This window comes from Hypomesus nipponensis, chromosome 4 (assembly GCF_054491055.1).
Source record: "Hypomesus nipponensis isolate SF chromosome 4, ASM5449105v1, whole genome shotgun sequence".
Lineage (NCBI taxonomy): Eukaryota > Metazoa > Chordata > Actinopteri > Osmeriformes > Osmeridae > Hypomesus > Hypomesus nipponensis.
The window spans coordinates 4,344,052-4,359,939 of record NC_140364.1 but is presented as its reverse complement, the minus strand read 5'-3'; the positions used below and the strand labels follow the sequence as shown (position 1 = coordinate 4,359,939).

At 42.6% G+C, this 15,888-nt stretch overlaps 2 protein-coding genes across 9 annotated transcripts; one reads left to right on the top strand and one right to left on the bottom strand.

Moving 5' to 3' along the window:
* Nucleotides 1-378: 378 nt before the first annotated feature.
* Nucleotides 379-12,228, top strand: sack1hb (scaffolding CK1 anchoring protein Hb). Of its 2 annotated transcripts, XM_084695776.1 has the most exons (8): nucleotides 379-612; nucleotides 4,879-5,040; nucleotides 5,206-5,538; nucleotides 6,342-6,506; nucleotides 6,794-6,918; nucleotides 7,038-7,607; nucleotides 7,886-10,196; nucleotides 10,689-12,228. In XM_084695776.1, exons 2-8 carry the CDS (start codon nucleotides 4,915-4,917, stop codon nucleotides 10,707-10,709), a joined length of 3,651 nt encoding a protein of 1,216 aa, XP_084551902.1. In that variant the 5' UTR covers nucleotides 379-612; nucleotides 4,879-4,914; the 3' UTR covers nucleotides 10,710-12,228. The 2 variants fall into 2 exon arrangements, with proteins under 2 accessions (XP_084551902.1, XP_084551901.1); XM_084695775.1 differs by lacking the exon at nucleotides 10,689-12,228 and having other exon boundaries at nucleotides 7,886-10,502.
* LOC146295101 (synaptonemal complex central element protein 1) lies at nucleotides 12,224-15,826 on the bottom strand. Of its 7 annotated transcripts, none has more exons than XM_084695791.1 (11): nucleotides 15,743-15,826; nucleotides 15,591-15,635; nucleotides 15,135-15,182; nucleotides 14,979-15,038; nucleotides 14,666-14,761; nucleotides 14,180-14,227; nucleotides 14,038-14,092; nucleotides 13,340-13,429; nucleotides 13,109-13,172; nucleotides 12,817-12,883; nucleotides 12,224-12,719 (listed from the first exon to the last, which is right to left on the bottom strand). In XM_084695791.1, exons 3-11 carry the CDS (start codon nucleotides 15,142-15,144, stop codon nucleotides 12,652-12,654), a joined length of 558 nt encoding a protein of 185 aa, XP_084551917.1. In that variant the 5' UTR covers nucleotides 15,145-15,182; nucleotides 15,591-15,635; nucleotides 15,743-15,826; the 3' UTR covers nucleotides 12,224-12,651. The 7 variants fall into 7 exon arrangements, with proteins under 7 accessions (XP_084551917.1, XP_084551918.1, XP_084551916.1 ...); XM_084695794.1 differs by having other exon boundaries at nucleotides 12,229-12,719; nucleotides 14,666-14,740; nucleotides 15,743-15,821; XM_084695792.1 differs by having other exon boundaries at nucleotides 15,591-15,780.
* Nucleotides 15,827-15,888: the final 62 nt, after the last annotated feature.

Here is a 15,888-nt window from a genome sequence, read left to right as displayed (position 1 = left end):
GTAAAACCTTTAGCCATTCACTCCCCGGGCCGGGGGACATGAAGAGTGATCCTTCTGTTTGGGCCCATAATAGTTTCAAATAACATTTAATTGTGATTTTTGGTTGGCTGGACAACCAAATGTCCTATGGCTATGGTTCTTATTCAAATATGGTTTGAAATATTGCTTAATTCCCTATTCATTATTTATACATACATTTCTACCACATGCATTTCCTATGCTTAGTTCATGGGAGCACATCACATTCAAGCAAGATTCAATAGCTGTTCTCTGTTTTAGTTTTCAACAAATAGGGGAGGAGTTTAGAAATAGCCCAGGGACAGCCTGGCAAAGGGAGTTTCTCAGCTTCTTCCTTGTTAGTTATCCAGGAGAGCGGGGACAAGAAATAAAGCCGCCAGAGCGAACGGCAGGTTAGGCTTGAAAGCCTCTTTTCTTAGTTGCGGGACTGTGGAAAGGTTTAGGGTGGAGTCCCGCACGATGCAAGGAATGTGACACGCCACGGAGTGTGGAATAGACAACGCGGGTCAACAGTGGAGAAAGTATCGGGGAGGTATACGGCGGAAGACAACGGCACGAAAGAGAGACAAGACACTAATCCGCAAGTTGTTGAGGGTGAGAGAATGGAAAATTACACTCAAAGGAAAATCAACTCATAAACTTGGCAATGGAACACAAATATTAACTTTGTTGGTTGTTGTTGTAAGCTATAGAAATATTTTTCTGTGTAAGTGTTTGTGTTTTTTTTATTAGAATATCATAGCTGTCCACTTTATTAAGACGCACGCTTCCCTTATAATTTACAGCAATTACTCTTCGTCGTCTGGTTTCATTTATGGCTGCCAACCAATAGGAGTTGGATAGGCCTATTTTTTTCGCTGTCCTCAATCTTTAGGAAACTGACTAAATAGACCACAGAAAAGGTTGGAACGCAATAACAGAATTTATTCTTCGTCCTTTTCATAATTATCAACGAGTTCCTAGTCTGTGGTATAGGATGTCCTCTCCTGTACCTGGGCTTGACTTTGGACCATGCAGGTCTGGACTTTTAGATAATACGTTCCCTTGTTAAAGAGTATTTGAGAGACGACTGAATTCGTATTTGAAGATAAGATTTCATCAGTTAACCTATCATTTTACAGATTGACTATTACATTTTGTCGTCTGTAAAATGACAGACGATAAAGTTCAAATGAGGCGTAAACGTATGTGGTTGGACAAAGGCAGTCCTACCTTCATACTTAGTGTGTAAGTGCACATTCAACAACTCCATGCTTTGAGATCCTATCGATATGTGTGCTTTATATATCTTTCACTGTCGTTTGCATGTGTAGTGTCTCACTGTGTAGGTGAATATGTTTGTGTGTTTGAAATAGACAGAAAGAAAGAGATTTGCATTACTATGAGTGCATTGTCTCCTCAGAAAAAGGAACCACTGTTAGAGCGTGGATGAAAGACAACAGGTATCTATGGGAAGATAATAGATACCTATACCTAGACCCAGGTATCTATTAATCTTTTATGAAGTCTCACTGAAACTGAGAGTTCTGACCAAAATCTTTGCCACAGGCCCTTCTCTTGAAAGCTGGGATATTCTCCTCTGCCCCACTGTATTCCGACACATCCTAACAGTGTCATGCCACTGGAGAGTATACTTAATCTGTGAGGTTGTTTCATGAGCTGTGTTAGTGCATATGGGTGTAATAGTGTATGCGTGAGTGTGTACTGTTGTGTACGAGTGTGTGCAGGAGAAGGAGAGTTTGTGAGACTGAGTGTCTCTTCAGTTACTGATTTACATGTAGAGACAGATAGAGAAGCTCCCTGTGTTTCTCTCATGCTCTCAGCATTCACACAAGAATGTTGAGAATGAGCCGTTTGCTCGGTGAGTGAAGGATTGTTGGGCAACTGTGAACCCAAGCGTCAGTGGAAGTTTGTGTGTTTCTTGTGCTTTATACCGACTGGTTTAATGTTTGAACTGGTTAAGTTTGTTGTCATTCCGGTATCAAAACAGGCCAGCTCATTTCTACACCGAAACATCTATTAAGTCATGACAAGTTCTGACATAGTTGCTGTAACAACAAAACAGCTTGTTTGGTTTGAATCTTTTGTGTCAGATGGCTGAGTGGTCAGATGGAGTTAGATGGCTGAGTGGTTAGGGGAACGGGCTATTAATCCGAAGGTTGCCGGTTCGATTCCCGGCCAGGAAAAATGACTTTGCTTCCTTGGGTAAAGCACTTCACCCTACTTACCTCAGGGGAATGTCCCTGTACTTACTGTAAGTCGCTCTGGATAAGAGTGTCTGCTAAATGCCTAAATATGAATGCAATGTTTTGTTGTGGGCAGATGAAGTGGAAGACATTGGCAGGGGGAGTGTCATCGCTGTCCTTCAAGTGATTTGCTAGTAGGTGGTCTAGAGCAGCTTGTCTCAATCCTGGTCCTCAGGACCTCCTGCCCTGCATGTTTCAGATGTCAGGCTTCTGCTGAGGTGGATAATGACCCGTTCAGATGAACCAGGTGTTTTGGAAGAGGGAAACATGTAAAACATGCAGGGCAGGGGATCCAGAAGACAAGGATTGAGACAAGCTGGTGTAGAGATTTGGCAGGTTTACTCTAAGTATGTTGTAATAGCTGCACTTATATAGCATGTACATAGATGTACTACACATTTTCAGTTTATTGTCAAATTCAAATGAATGCTGTGCTTCTCTTCACTTCATATGTATCTTGTACTGTTATGTTCAACACTATCAACTTCTTAGGGTCCTATTTAACTAAATAACAATTACAAATAATAATAGCTCAACTATTTTTATTGTTGATGGAAAAATGTAGCCTAATTCTAGCCATTAATTAAGCAGAACACAATCAGGTGAGAATTCCAAATGGTTGTCAGTTAAAGCCACTAGGCAGCAATGCTGGGAGTCATGGAACAGAATGTTAGCCACTGGTCTACCCTAACTGATGACTCACGTTGGGGTGCAGGATGTAACATTTAGCCTCACAGGCTAGCTGGTGAGTCACCATGCTATTGAAAAATACTTCTCTGTCTTTGATGCAAGGGAAGGGTTTAATACATTGTATTGTATTTACTTGGTGCTTTAGGTGTGCATGGATATTCACAAAAACATATAATCACACATCTGATAAAACATTTCACAATACCTCATCCAAGTGAACACACACACACACACACACAAACCACAGTTATATTTCAGACCAAACCACGTTTCCAAGGCGATGACACAAACAGGGACAAACACTTCCTGCCTTTTTCACATACATTCAGACTAGACCAACCATATTCCAGCAGTACTGTTCCAGATGTTACCAAACGTAAATTTATAAGAACACCTTCCACTCCACTCACACAGTTGACACATTCAACCTAGACCATTCTCAGTAGAGCGACTATGTACCTACTTTGTCAGATTCACTTCCAGGAAACAATTATTAGTAGGTCGACTCTACAGACTGTAGCTTGGGGGTAGTTGGAGCCCATATTGATGTCACAATAGTTCATATTATTCCTGTACTCATAAAATGGCACAGATACACAAACTAATTTCTATCTCACACTTCCATATTAGACTTTGGTACAAACCTGCAGCTTGACACGCCTCAAGCTTACCTAACAGAAACATGGCTTAACCTGTCTGCACAGCTTGTTTCCCCTCACCCTCGTCCTTCTCTTTCTCTCACGTTTTCCTCCCATCCACATAATGTCAGCACTTATGGTAGTTGGAGTCGTGGTTCATTCTCGGTGTTATAATAATAATACATTTAATTTATATAGCGCTTTTCAAAATACTCACTTTACATGGTTAAAATAAACAAAAACAAGTACATCATATAAAATCACAGCATTATTACACATTAATTTAAGCAGATCTAAAAAGGTGCGTTTTAACGAATGATTTGATTTCCATTTTCTTTACTGTATGAATCCATCACAACTATTACATTGATTGAAAGTACCCCTGTGATTTCACAGTTGAGCCAGCCAAACATTTTGAGAGATCATTCACATATACACATCTCCATGGAAGTGGCAGTTAACAGGTGTACAGGGGCCACATGCTCATGAGCATTGTAGTTTCTAAGAAGGAACACTGATGTATGAAAACAATGGTTGTGATCATTTTCTTTGGTGGCATTCATTAGTGTCAGGAACCATTAGTATGTGCATTTAGACATGAAGATAGACAGAAGTTATGCATTCATGTAAACATGTTGCTGTGTGTGGAGCTGTGTGAGAGAGGTGTAATTACCGAGCAAAATGGCTTTGACTATAAGAATAACAGCATTACGTAAAGAGACAGCGTGACAGTGTGTATACCAGGGTGACCTGTCAGTGTTCAGTTTTGTTGCGCCACCTCAGGCACAGTATGAGAGTAATGTACTAGTGTTGATGAGATGTCTTGTTCTACAAGAGCATATTGATCTGGTTGTTCACACAGAAGACTTTTTAAGTCAAAGTGTTATAAACATCCATTAGTTGTAAACTGTCTATAGTATGTTCCATACAAATCTTTTTTACTAGAAAAATACTGTTAGTGAGAATGGACCAGACAGCCTACTATCCGAGCCTACTAGCCACTAACAGGCATTTGCACTATATTCTTATTTTATATTTCACATTGGATAGTATTGTTTAGACTTGTAATTTTTCTACTTAAGTTTAGTATATGTTTATTGTATGCACCTTCCTGCCACAGTAAATTCCTTGTTTGTGTGAACTTACATGGTGAATAAAGCCCATTCTGATTCTGATGTGCAATGACTAATGTAACCTGGATGTTGTCTAGGCGTGTTCCTTTTGTATTCCAATGTAACTCGACAGTTTTGTCATTCTAATCCTACAAGGCCCCCTCTGATTCTCAGGTTTGAAACCCGTACCTTCTCTCACCCCCTGACATCATGGCCCACCGCTCTCAGAGTTCCTCTGTGGGGGACAACCCCATGGATCCCAACTATCTGCCCCCCCATTACCGGGAGGAGTACCGCCTCGCCATCGATGCTCTGGTGGAGGATGACGATGTGCAGGTAGGTACAGGAATGGCTGACAGAAAGACACCTAGTCTACAGATGTACAGTGTTATTGTACGTTGGCATGGGAAAACCAAAAACAATACATGCAGAAGAATGCCTATCGACCTTATTATTTACTGAATGTCATGAGATATTTAGAGATTCGATATTTCGTTTCAGGGCTACTATGAATTCCTTCAAACCTCGGACGTGGTGAACTTTCTCGCACAGACGGAGATTGAGCATATCAAGGCCACAGTTAAGACCCCTAACCAGGGCCCGACTGTACCCCAGCTCCCCTATCACGAGGGGGCCCTGGGAACAGACGGCTCGTCAGATACATACTGGCCAGTGCACTCTGACCTGGACGCCCCGGGTCTGGACCTTGGTTGGCCGATGCAGCAGCACAGCTTCGTAGGTCCTACGGAGGTGACGACGCTGGTTAACCCTTCAGAACCCAACATGCCCAGTATCAAAGAGCAAGCCAGGCGTCTCATTAAGAATGCACAGCAGGTGGGTAGAAGGAATCGGAAATACACCTGTACCGGGTTCTGCTGTGTCCAGGGGTTCAAGCAACACTTTAATAGCCTGAGAGAAACAGACACATATGGGAGGATGGTATTATAAAAGGGATGCAAATAAATATGAAACCAAATGCTTAGTAAAATAATTTCAGCGAATGTCATTTGGGGTAGCCTGTGGTTTTATTCATCTCCTTTCTGTCTGCCTCCACCCACATCTCAACCCTGCTCCACCTACATCTCAACCTGCTCAAAGCCATTAAGAAAATAATTAAACGTCACCAGTTGTCAGACCTGTTTTGTGTGGTTGGCAGTGTCCCTGTCTGTACTACATTTCTGGAACGTCTTGAGGTGTTTCCCCTGTATGCTTGTGTCTGCTTGTGCAGCTTGTGTGTGTTTGCACTCGGTGTGTGTGCTTGGTGTTCTCCATGTGTGCAGCCCTGTGTCTATATAGGATGGACTATAATGTGTGTGTTTACTGCGTAAACCATGGTGTTTTCACGTATACAGGTTGCCAGACAGGTATGGTGATCTGTAGCACTATTGTTATTTTTTGTTCTGAGGATGATTAGGGACCTTGTAAATTTAGCTGCTACTGCAACTATTTTCTCAACTACAGTCCATACAATTGGCAGTGTGTGTGTAAACTCTGTACTAATGCTCACTTATTTAAAACAAAGAGCACTTGTTTTTCTTTAATAGACTAATAGAAAACAGAACTAGCCAAACAGGTCAACAATGACTGACTGAAGTGTGACATCCCTTACCTAATTAGCTTGTACCTGTTTCCTTCAGGTGATTGCTGTGGTGATGGACATGTTTACAGATGTAGACATATTTTCTGACCTTTTGAATGCAGCAGCACGTCATGTCCCTGTCTACATTCTATTAGATGAGCAAAATGCCCATCACTTTTTCGCGATGGTGACCAACTGCAAAGTCAACCTGGACATGGTTCATGTGAGAATTTCCATTCAATTCAACTGTCATGGGACCATGTAAAACTTTAATTACTAGGTTATTAGACTTCTGCAATGATGATAGTTCCGTGTATACTCTACCAGTAATGGTAGAGTATGGTATTTTTACCCATGACAAGACATCTTACTGGTTAAACCCAAACCAGTTTTTCTAAATGTCATCACAGGTTGCAAAACCTGTTTCATTCACCACCAGTAACTGACCTTGCTAATTAGCCCTCTTTGTTCCTGGCATCTACCAATGTAAAACTAGAATTTATTTTGCAGATGATGCGCGTGCGAACAGTATCAGGGGTCACATATTTCTGCAGGACAGGCAAGTCCTTTAAAGGGCAGGTGAAGGACCGCTTCCTGTTGGCTGACTGCAGGGCTGTGCTTAGTGGAAACTACAGGTGAGCAAAGAAAGATGATATTTGACCTGAGATACAAATGCACACAACCATCAGCCCATGATTTCTACAAATGCCATAAATAATCTTAACACCGTGCCTCTGTCATTTTTGTCTTGTAGTTTTATGTGGTCTTATGAAAAGCTCCATCGCTGCATTGCCCACCTCTTCCTGGGAGAGCTTGTCACAACATTTGATGAAGAGTTCCGTATCCTCTTTGCCCAATCACAGCCACTTTCTGCAGAACACGCCCTCGTGCCCCACTCGTCCTCAGAGACAAGCAGCACCAGCAGTTACTATAGCAACCAGTTCGGTCTGAAAAGAACTCAATCCACAAGGAATCCCCATGGTTACCTGCGACAACCAGAACTACCCATGTACCCCTTTGGTGATTCTGGCCGTAACTCTGCTCTTCCATTCCGAAGAGATGACATCTTTCGTCACTCCATGGATCCCGGGGTAGGAATTACCATTGGGAAGTTTGCAGCATCGCAGCAATTTCGGCAGCAGCAATCGTTCCTGGAGCAGGGTCGCTCCATGGTGTCCAGGCAGATAGAGATGAGTGCCAGTGCCAGTGCCTACAAGAGACACAGCTATGCAGAGGGCACCCAGGAAGTCTACTCATCCTCCAGACAGTACATGAAGCAGAGAGTTATGAACAACCTGGAGGAGACCGAGCAGCACCACCACAGGTCGGGACCTTCTGTTGTTTATGGGTTTCATTTCTTTGTAGTTGTCATATTCCACTGATAAGTGCCTTATTGGGAATGTGATAATAATAGAGGATATAAGGTATTAGCAGTCACATTTATCCAAAGTGACTAAAGTCATTTTTGACTTTTAACTTCTTGATCTGCAGTCAAGTGCGCTACTACAGAACTTTACCCATCTCTCATATGACTATACGTAACTACAGTTGAAATAGTCCAACACACAATAAACCAAACCATACTCATTTTCCTTTTTGCAGAGAGCAAAGCCAGTCGAGCCGCTACCACCATGGTGGGGGGTCAGGTTTAGGTCCTGGCTCTGGCCACGAACACTACGATAGACTCCGAGGTTCTAACTCTCACCTTCCTATAGAGCAGTACTCTGACCCAGGATTCCCCTCAGACCTAGAGCCCCCTCCTCACGGGGACTACGCTCGTAACATCTTTTCCTCTGAGGACCTGAGACACGACCCGGGAAACACACAACCCCCAGTTGCAGGTAGATATGGGGAAGGATCAACCCACAAAAGGCCCACTGTGGGCCAGCCGTATGCCTGCCAGAGCTCCCCCACCCAGCTCCACCCACCAGAGAAGCAGGTGTTCCCAACATCAGCAGATCCAGAGCGGAGCCACGACCCCGACGCCAAGGATGGGCTTAGGAACTGGAGGATCCATTCCTACCTGAGCACCTGTGAGGACGGTGAAGAGGGCCTACCCCTGCCTATGGGAAGCGATGCATTCGAAGACCCCCAACAAACCCAGCAGCAGACTGGCCCAGAGGACTCTGCACCCCGCTTCGGTATGAAGTCCAGACCAGACCCTTTGAGGCCACGCTTTGGCAAGCCCATCCTGCCAGACAACAACACTGCTCCAACCACAACGGCAGCAGAGAGAGCGGCTGAGAGACAAAAAGAGAGAGAGCAAGCGAGACCCCGGGAAGTGGGAGTAGATGTGGAGATGAATGAAGCTCCGGATAGCATACTCTCCAGACACGAGTCTTTCCGTACACGCCTCAATCCACTACTACAGCGAAGTTCTCGTCTGCGCTCATCTCTAATCTTCTCCTCCTCCAAGATGGAGACACACAACAGTGGCCTTGGCCTCCAACCAGCCACTGAGGAAGATGAGGAAATCAACCCAATCCGCACTTCCTCTATTGTTGCACAAATCTTAGAAAAGAGGAGGTCTTTGTCCCGGGAACCCTATGATTGGAGGAAAAAAACAGAAGAGAAGGAGAAAGAAGATGACAAAACACAAGGGAATAAAGAGAGTGTAATTCAAGAGGAACCCCCCAAAAGCATACAAGAATTGCCTAAGAACCCTTTAAATGTGTGGGAGCCCCCAAAACCACTCACAACAGAGCCGCAAAATCCTGAGCCCTCATACATGAACATGAACGATCCGGCAAGTCGACTTCAGTACTTCCAAGAGCTGGCAGCCAAGAGAAAGGCCTCAAAGGTCGTGACAGAGTCAGGGTTAAATAATCCAGAACCTGCCTCCAAAAGCGACCTGTCTCCCTCACAGCCTCCCAGGGCTACTCTCAAAGTCCCAGACCCTGTCCCCCCAAAAACGGACCTATCTGACACCACGGTGCCTAAAACTGCCATCACAGTCACTCCACCAGAGACAGAACCACTGAAGCCAGAGGTTGAAAGCAAACCGGTGGGGCTGATTCGTAAACTTTCATTCTCATCTACCAAACCACCTGTGATCACAGCCAAACCTTTCGTAGCCAAGCACAAGAGTACTGAGAATACCCCAGCTCAGAAAGAAGAGTCAGACGCTCAGAAGGAGCCCACCAGGACTCTGAAACCCTTCCCCTCACCAAAGTTCTTCAAGAAAGACACGTTCAAGCCTTTAAAGACCTCCAGCTTGCGCCGTGTCTCCTGCGACGAGAAGGTCCTGACCACGGACGCCACCGACACGGAGAAGAGCGAGCTGAAGAAGATCCGCTCCCTCAGCTCCTCCAGCATGTCAAAGGCCGAGTCCAAGGAGGGGATTCAAAAGATCACAGGTTCTAATACCTCTCTCAACACGCTTGGGGTCGGAGGAGATGGCAAAGCAGATGGGAAACCGCTAGACTTCCTAAAGAAGCAGACGCAAAGACTGAAAGGATTCCTCGGGCCAAAGGATAAGAAAACCACCAGCATTGCTTCCGTTGGGGAGGACAAGAGTATGAGTACTGTTCAGGAGTCCTCCGAGGAGTCTGGGAGACCTTTGAGCCCACCTGCTAAAGACACCACCTCAACAACCAATCACAAAGCCACATCGAAAGTAGGTCCATCGCGCTACCAGACCACCGGCAGCTCTGTTTTGTTCAGCAGCAACCTGAGAGACGACACAAAGGTCATCCTGGAGCAGATCTCGGCCAACAGTCAGAAGAACCGTCTGGAGCGAGAGGAGGCGAGTGGTGGGGAGAAAGGGAATGACGAGGAGAAGAAGTTGGAAAGACAGCCCTCAATAAAGAAGAACCGGTTCCTGAGACCTCAGTCTAATCCCCAGGAGAGAGAGGGACTGTTGCAAAGGATTGAGAGCATGAGGAAGGAGAAGAAGGTCTACAGCCGCTTTGAGGTACTATTTCGCAGCAAGGAAGAGGTTTGCAGGCTAGGCGAAGTAGAGGGAGGAGATTGGTGGTGCAGGGAAGAGTAAAGAGAAGGGTAAAAACCCATTAAGACCAACTTCAAACGGCTATTTTAAAAGCCAATGTTAGGTAATGGTAATGGTAAAAGTAATGTAATGTCAGAAAGTTAATGCAAGAGTGCTTAAAACATTTGCTTGTTCTATTTATTTAATTGTTTTCTTTAAAGGTTCACTGCAATAATTCATATTGAACAATAATAATTGTAGTAATAAATTATACTGTGTTTTAGTGAGTCATTTGATTTTTATTGTGTGGGTGTTTTTTCTAGTGGTCATACATTTATTTGGTGTCACCCCATGGGATGATATATTCTACAACTGCTTACTAAATATAGTATGGGAGGTGGAGCACAGATAAGGAGGATTGGGAGGGGAAGTCAGATCCTGTATCACTCACTGGCGTTCCTGTTGTTCTGTTAACAGATGGGGAATAACCTGGGATAACTAAAGATGGAGGAGACCTTTGTGGAGAAGCTGTGTGTGTGAGAACCTGACTATTCCACATGTGCCAAACACATACGCAGCAGAACACAACTCAAGCACATCTGGGCCTCAGCCTTCCTGGATTAACGCATGCACGAGTATTAATGATTGAAAAGACAAACTATAAAAAGTAACCTGAGAAAACCAAAACATGATTCCAAGTTTGGACTGTTCCCATAGGCGTGCCAAACTGAACTCCATCCTTGTCACTTTTACCATTTATGGTATCAAGCAGGAACGGTAGGCAAACTTACAGTCATACATTTATGGGAGGAAAAGAGTGAATAAGTGCACGTCCTTCTGAACACACTCCCACCCAAGCAACATGCCTGTACAAAAATGCACATGCCCAGTCTGTTTCCAGAGTTGTGTTTGTTGGACTAAATTGGAAAGTGATGTTGAAACTGTCTATGGACTCAAAATGAGCCTTACCAAAATCATAAGGTGTACTTATTCCTTTTTTAAGCCAGAGACATAAGAATGAAGTACAGTGAGACAGAGTTCAGGAAAAAAAAAGAGATGTACATTCTAATTTTATTAAGACTTTGAATGCATTGAAAGGAATACTTCAGACACTGTAGTATCCTTTTAAAACGATGACTTTGACACAAAACAGACTACAGATTGTTTCTTTATACCTAGTTTAATGAGCGCAGAGTGAACTTTAGCCTGTTAAGAGTGGTATGTACTGTGTTGTTAAGGCGTGGCCCCACTCCTCATGGTAGACAATCTAAACAAGCGTTAAGGGAGGGGCGAGGCAGCCTGGGGCAGGAGAGGTGATTGCAGGTAAAATTGACCATATCTCGGTACAGATCTAGAATCAGAAATAACTTTTATTTATTATAAATGTACCAGTCTGACAAAAGTACATCTAAAATCAGTCGCAAAGAAAGGTTACGTCTGTTCAAACACTTTAAAATATGCACACACCCTTTTTCCCTCTGGGCAATAACCATTCATTACAATTATGGGAGAGGAAGGATGGCCATTTTCACAGTATTAGATCAAGTTCATAATGACTAGTGTAAGTTGTTAAACTCCTGCACATTTAGTGGGACTGCTAACCTGTTTATCTTTGTCAACCATAACTAAGCCAAATACATGTACTATATTTTGTCAGAACATTAGCCTGGATCCCAACGGTACATTGGTGCTCAAAGTTGGCGAATATTGTTGGGTACAGCAAAAACAAAACAATGTTTTCTTTTTTACAATTTGTTGTGGATTATTCTTCATATGGATATAAGTGTACATATTGTTTTTCCATGATACCAAGGGCTGTTAATAACAGATGATCACCTGAGCTTTGCTCTTAAAGTGCTTTGTTTTTCTACATGGGGTTGGTCATAAGAAAACTGGAATCAAGATGATTTTGCACAGGGAAATTCTGTTCATTTAAAGAAACTGCTGATGAATGATGTCTTATGATGTCCTGCTTGTCTTTCATTAAATCTTTATGAAAGTAATGGTGACTATGAAATGCACTTGGGTGTTGTGTTGTCAACATTGTCCTTTGTTATAATAATAAAAAAAACTAGAAGGCAGTAGATTTTCCAGTCTGAAAAGCTGTTTTAGATATCGTACAAGTTTACATGTTCTTGAAGGTTATGTAAAGATAAACAATCATGTTCTTCACAAAATCAAACTGAGGTGTGTGGAATCCCCTTTTCAGGAAGCCATTAAGTAGTAGTGTCTGCTCCAAAGAGACAAAGACTTCCTATGCTTTTCTGAAACATGCTAATCTAAATTTGTATATTGCTTGAAATCTTTCACGCTACATAATGATCCCATAAAAAACAACATATTTGATCACTAAATGACGGTATCTCTAAAGAGTAACAAAAAGAGGAAGCCGATATGTGTGATTTTAAACATACGCAGTCTTCCTTACTCCTGCCTCTGGCTACGTTTGTTTTGTAAGCTCATCCAGCTCCTCCTGTAGGTGGCGTAGTTGATGCAACTTTAGCTGCTCTACAAACAAGACCAAGAAAAAGTGTCAGAAATCCCACAGACACAGAAACTTCATTCCGAGACATTACGCAGAGATACATTGTAAACAGGACCATACCAGCCGTCAGCAGATGAGACCGGGTGTTCTCTACAGTTTCTATTTCAGTTGGCAGTCTCTCGGTGGTCTGTACGGGGTTATCATTGAAGAAATCCAATCAAAACAAAGCTACACCAGGGACAGGCCCTCAGGTATTCAGCAGTAAGGATGCTTGCTAAGTCAACAAGTAGGTAGGAAGTCGTTTAGATGTAGCCTATTCCATAAAAGGGAACACTGATGGGCGAGAAATGAGAGGAAACGTTAAACATTTAAGTGGTCATCACAGCTAGAGTAAATTCACAGACAAACTCACAAAGACTGAGTGTAGACTCTTGTGCTGTTCTATCAGCTGCTGAAGTTGGTTTTCAAACCTCATCCTTCAAGAAATATCAAAACGTTCTTTAGCCGATAAGTATCTGAACTGTAGGTAAGTTTCCTATGGCCTTTAAACTGAAGTTCATGACTGCGTATTGGCATGTAAATAACACTCAAATGTGATCTGTTTACCCTTTCTATAGGTACTCATGTGCATTAGGTATTCTACCGTTGTTTCCTGCGTTTAAGCTTGGCTTCCTGGATCTGACACCTGTACTGCTCCACCAGGCCCTCACTGTTCCTGTTCAGCTGTAGATGTCTGGACATACACACACACTCAGGACATGTCTGTCTGTCTGTCTTAAAGGCAGGCTTTGGTTGTTGGGAAGCACATTTTGCCCTGTTGCCTGAAATCCACATCCTGATAGCAATCAATTCATATAAAGATTTGACAGTAAGATTAAATCAATCCTGATATCTGTGGGCGTAGCAGGATTGTAATAAACACAACCAATTATTTTGACCATTGGACAGGCTACTTGACTCTCTACCTGCCTACCTCCCTGCAGTAGTCGGGAAGTTTGTGCATGTGTTTTGGGTGAGTGGCTTTGAAGGGAGGGGGTAAAATAATTTGGTTTGAATCCTTTCAAAACCAAGACAAAGTTGCTGGGTTTGCAAAACCTTCCTTACCTGCCTTTAAAAGTTGTGAAGACATATTGGCTAAATTAAATGGCTTAAACCACTGTATGTGTACATGTAACCACAGATCTAAGTTTCATTTTTTTTGCATCTTATGAACCCCACTAAACAGCCTGCATTGAGGTATGCTGCCATCTAGTGTTGAGATACAAAACTGTGTTAGTCTGCCACCTTGTCACCTACTATGGTATCCCTACTGGACCAGTTATCTCAGCTGCAGGTGTTCACCTGTTGGTGTCCTGCTCAATCTCCTCACACTGGAACTGCAGGACCCTGCATGACTCTGGAAAAAATACAGAATATTCTCATTAATTCTGCTAAAAATGCTCCAGTTTATGCTATAGTTTAGTCAATGGGGAAATTGATCTACCATCTGTCTCTTTATGGATTCCCTCCAGTTGGTAAGCCTTAGTCTGCACTGTAATAAGTGGAAAATATGAGAGAACGACTGTCACTGCCCATCACGTCTTGGCTTACAGTTGGTAACTGAACTGATGTTATTCATATTCATTGCATGTAGCTTGTATCATACCTACTTCAAACGTTATTGAAAAACAGTTCAGTGTGGTTTAATATTTACATTTAGTCATTTAGCAGACGCTCCTATCCAGAACGACTTACACTATAGGTACATTCCCCGAGGCAAGTAGGGTGAAGTGCCTTGCCCAAGGACACGTCATTTGGTGCGAACCAACAACCTTCTGATTAATAGCCCGACTCCCTAACCGCTCAGCCATCTGACCCCACATCATGTTAACATCATGTTATGTAGAACTTAATAAGTTAAACTTATTAATAATTCCGTTATTAGCCTATATGAATGTATAGTATTCCCGGTTATATATATATATATTACCTGTGTCAAGCTCCAGTTGCAGGAAATCGTTGGTTGACTGGGCCTCCTTTAACTCACCCTCCAGAACCCGATTTCCTTTGTGAGACGCAAACACACCTGTCATTTCACATGAAAATAAAATACTAGTTGATTACGCTACTGTACTTGATGATAATTCTAGCTAGCTATGTCTCATCATCATAGCCTACTGCCAGTGATCTCTGCGTAGGCCTATGTGTTTTAGTGGCACGAGTTCTCCAGAATATTTACATTTGAGATGGAATACAGAATAAATATTGAAGAAATGTTCCAACAAATTGTTTCAGGATCTTACCTTGTTGCAGCATTCTGAGTTTGGTCATTAGCTGCTCAACTTTAGGTTTTCCATTAGCATCTGTGTGGAATCAGAAAACCAATTAGATTCAAGTTGTAAGGAGCAATATGATGTGTTTTTTCCAAGTGGCAAGATACATGTTGTCAAATATACTACCTTCAATCATGGGAGGTTTTATAATATCCTCAATATTAAAGGACGAACCTGTTAAAACATTTAAATGAATAACAGCATATGTGCTAACGTCATGTGTTGCATACTGTAGGTACGTAGGTAGCTAGGCCTACTGTATCTTAATAAGAAAACAACTGTACAATAGTTAGTGCTATAGAAGTATGAACTTGCTACAGTAGTAGACTAACATTTGAAAAGATACCTACATTGTTATTATGTCTTACCTGACGAAAAACTCATATTTAGACAGGTTTGACAGTAGTTAACCCTAATTTAGGTTGAGCGTTAATAATTGCTAGTACTAACGGACTCTCTTACTAATGGCGCCAAAACGGTCTCACGCACGCCATGCATCAATTACATAACGTCTAGTAGTGAGCATTTTCCATAGAAACCAGATAGAAACTAACAGAACTCCATCTTTGGTCAAACACTTGCCATCCTAGGCCTAGAAGCTAAGGGACACCGTTTAACCAGCTTTGTCTGCAAATAATAAATCACTTTTAACGAGAATTTGAGTTGAAGGCATTCTTCCAAAGACCACAGATATAACCTATAAATGAATATTAGCCTCCACTTAATGATCATACCAGATATTTTAACAGGATTGTGATGTAGGCCTATGGTGGGCCTTTAGACAACGCTGAACCCCTGATGTCACAACACACAGGGGGAAGGGGGTGAAGCTCGCGAAAGGAAATGTTCCCCTGAGAAATAAAAGGTGAACATGTGACAA

Excerpts from the sequence above, each read along its gene's own strand:
- sack1hb (XM_084695775.1), top strand. The coding sequence starts at position 4,915 with ATGGCCCACCGCTCTCAGAGTTCCTCTGTGGGGGACAACCCCATGGAT. Across the intron at positions 5,041-5,205 it reads TGGAGGATGACGATGTGCAG|GGCTACTATGAATTCCTTCA; the intron begins GTAGGTACAGGA and ends ATTTCGTTTCAG. Across the intron at positions 6,507-6,793 it reads TCAACCTGGACATGGTTCAT|ATGATGCGCGTGCGAACAGT; the intron begins GTGAGAATTTCC and ends TTTATTTTGCAG.
- LOC146295101 (XM_084695788.1), bottom strand. Across the intron at positions 15,039-15,134 it reads AAAACCTCCCATGATTGAAG|ATGCTAATGGAAAACCTAAA; the intron begins GTAGTATATTTG and ends GATTCCACACAG. Across the intron at positions 13,430-14,037 it reads ATTGAGCAGGACACCAACAG|ACATCTACAGCTGAACAGGA; the intron begins GTGAACACCTGC and ends GTGTATGTCCAG.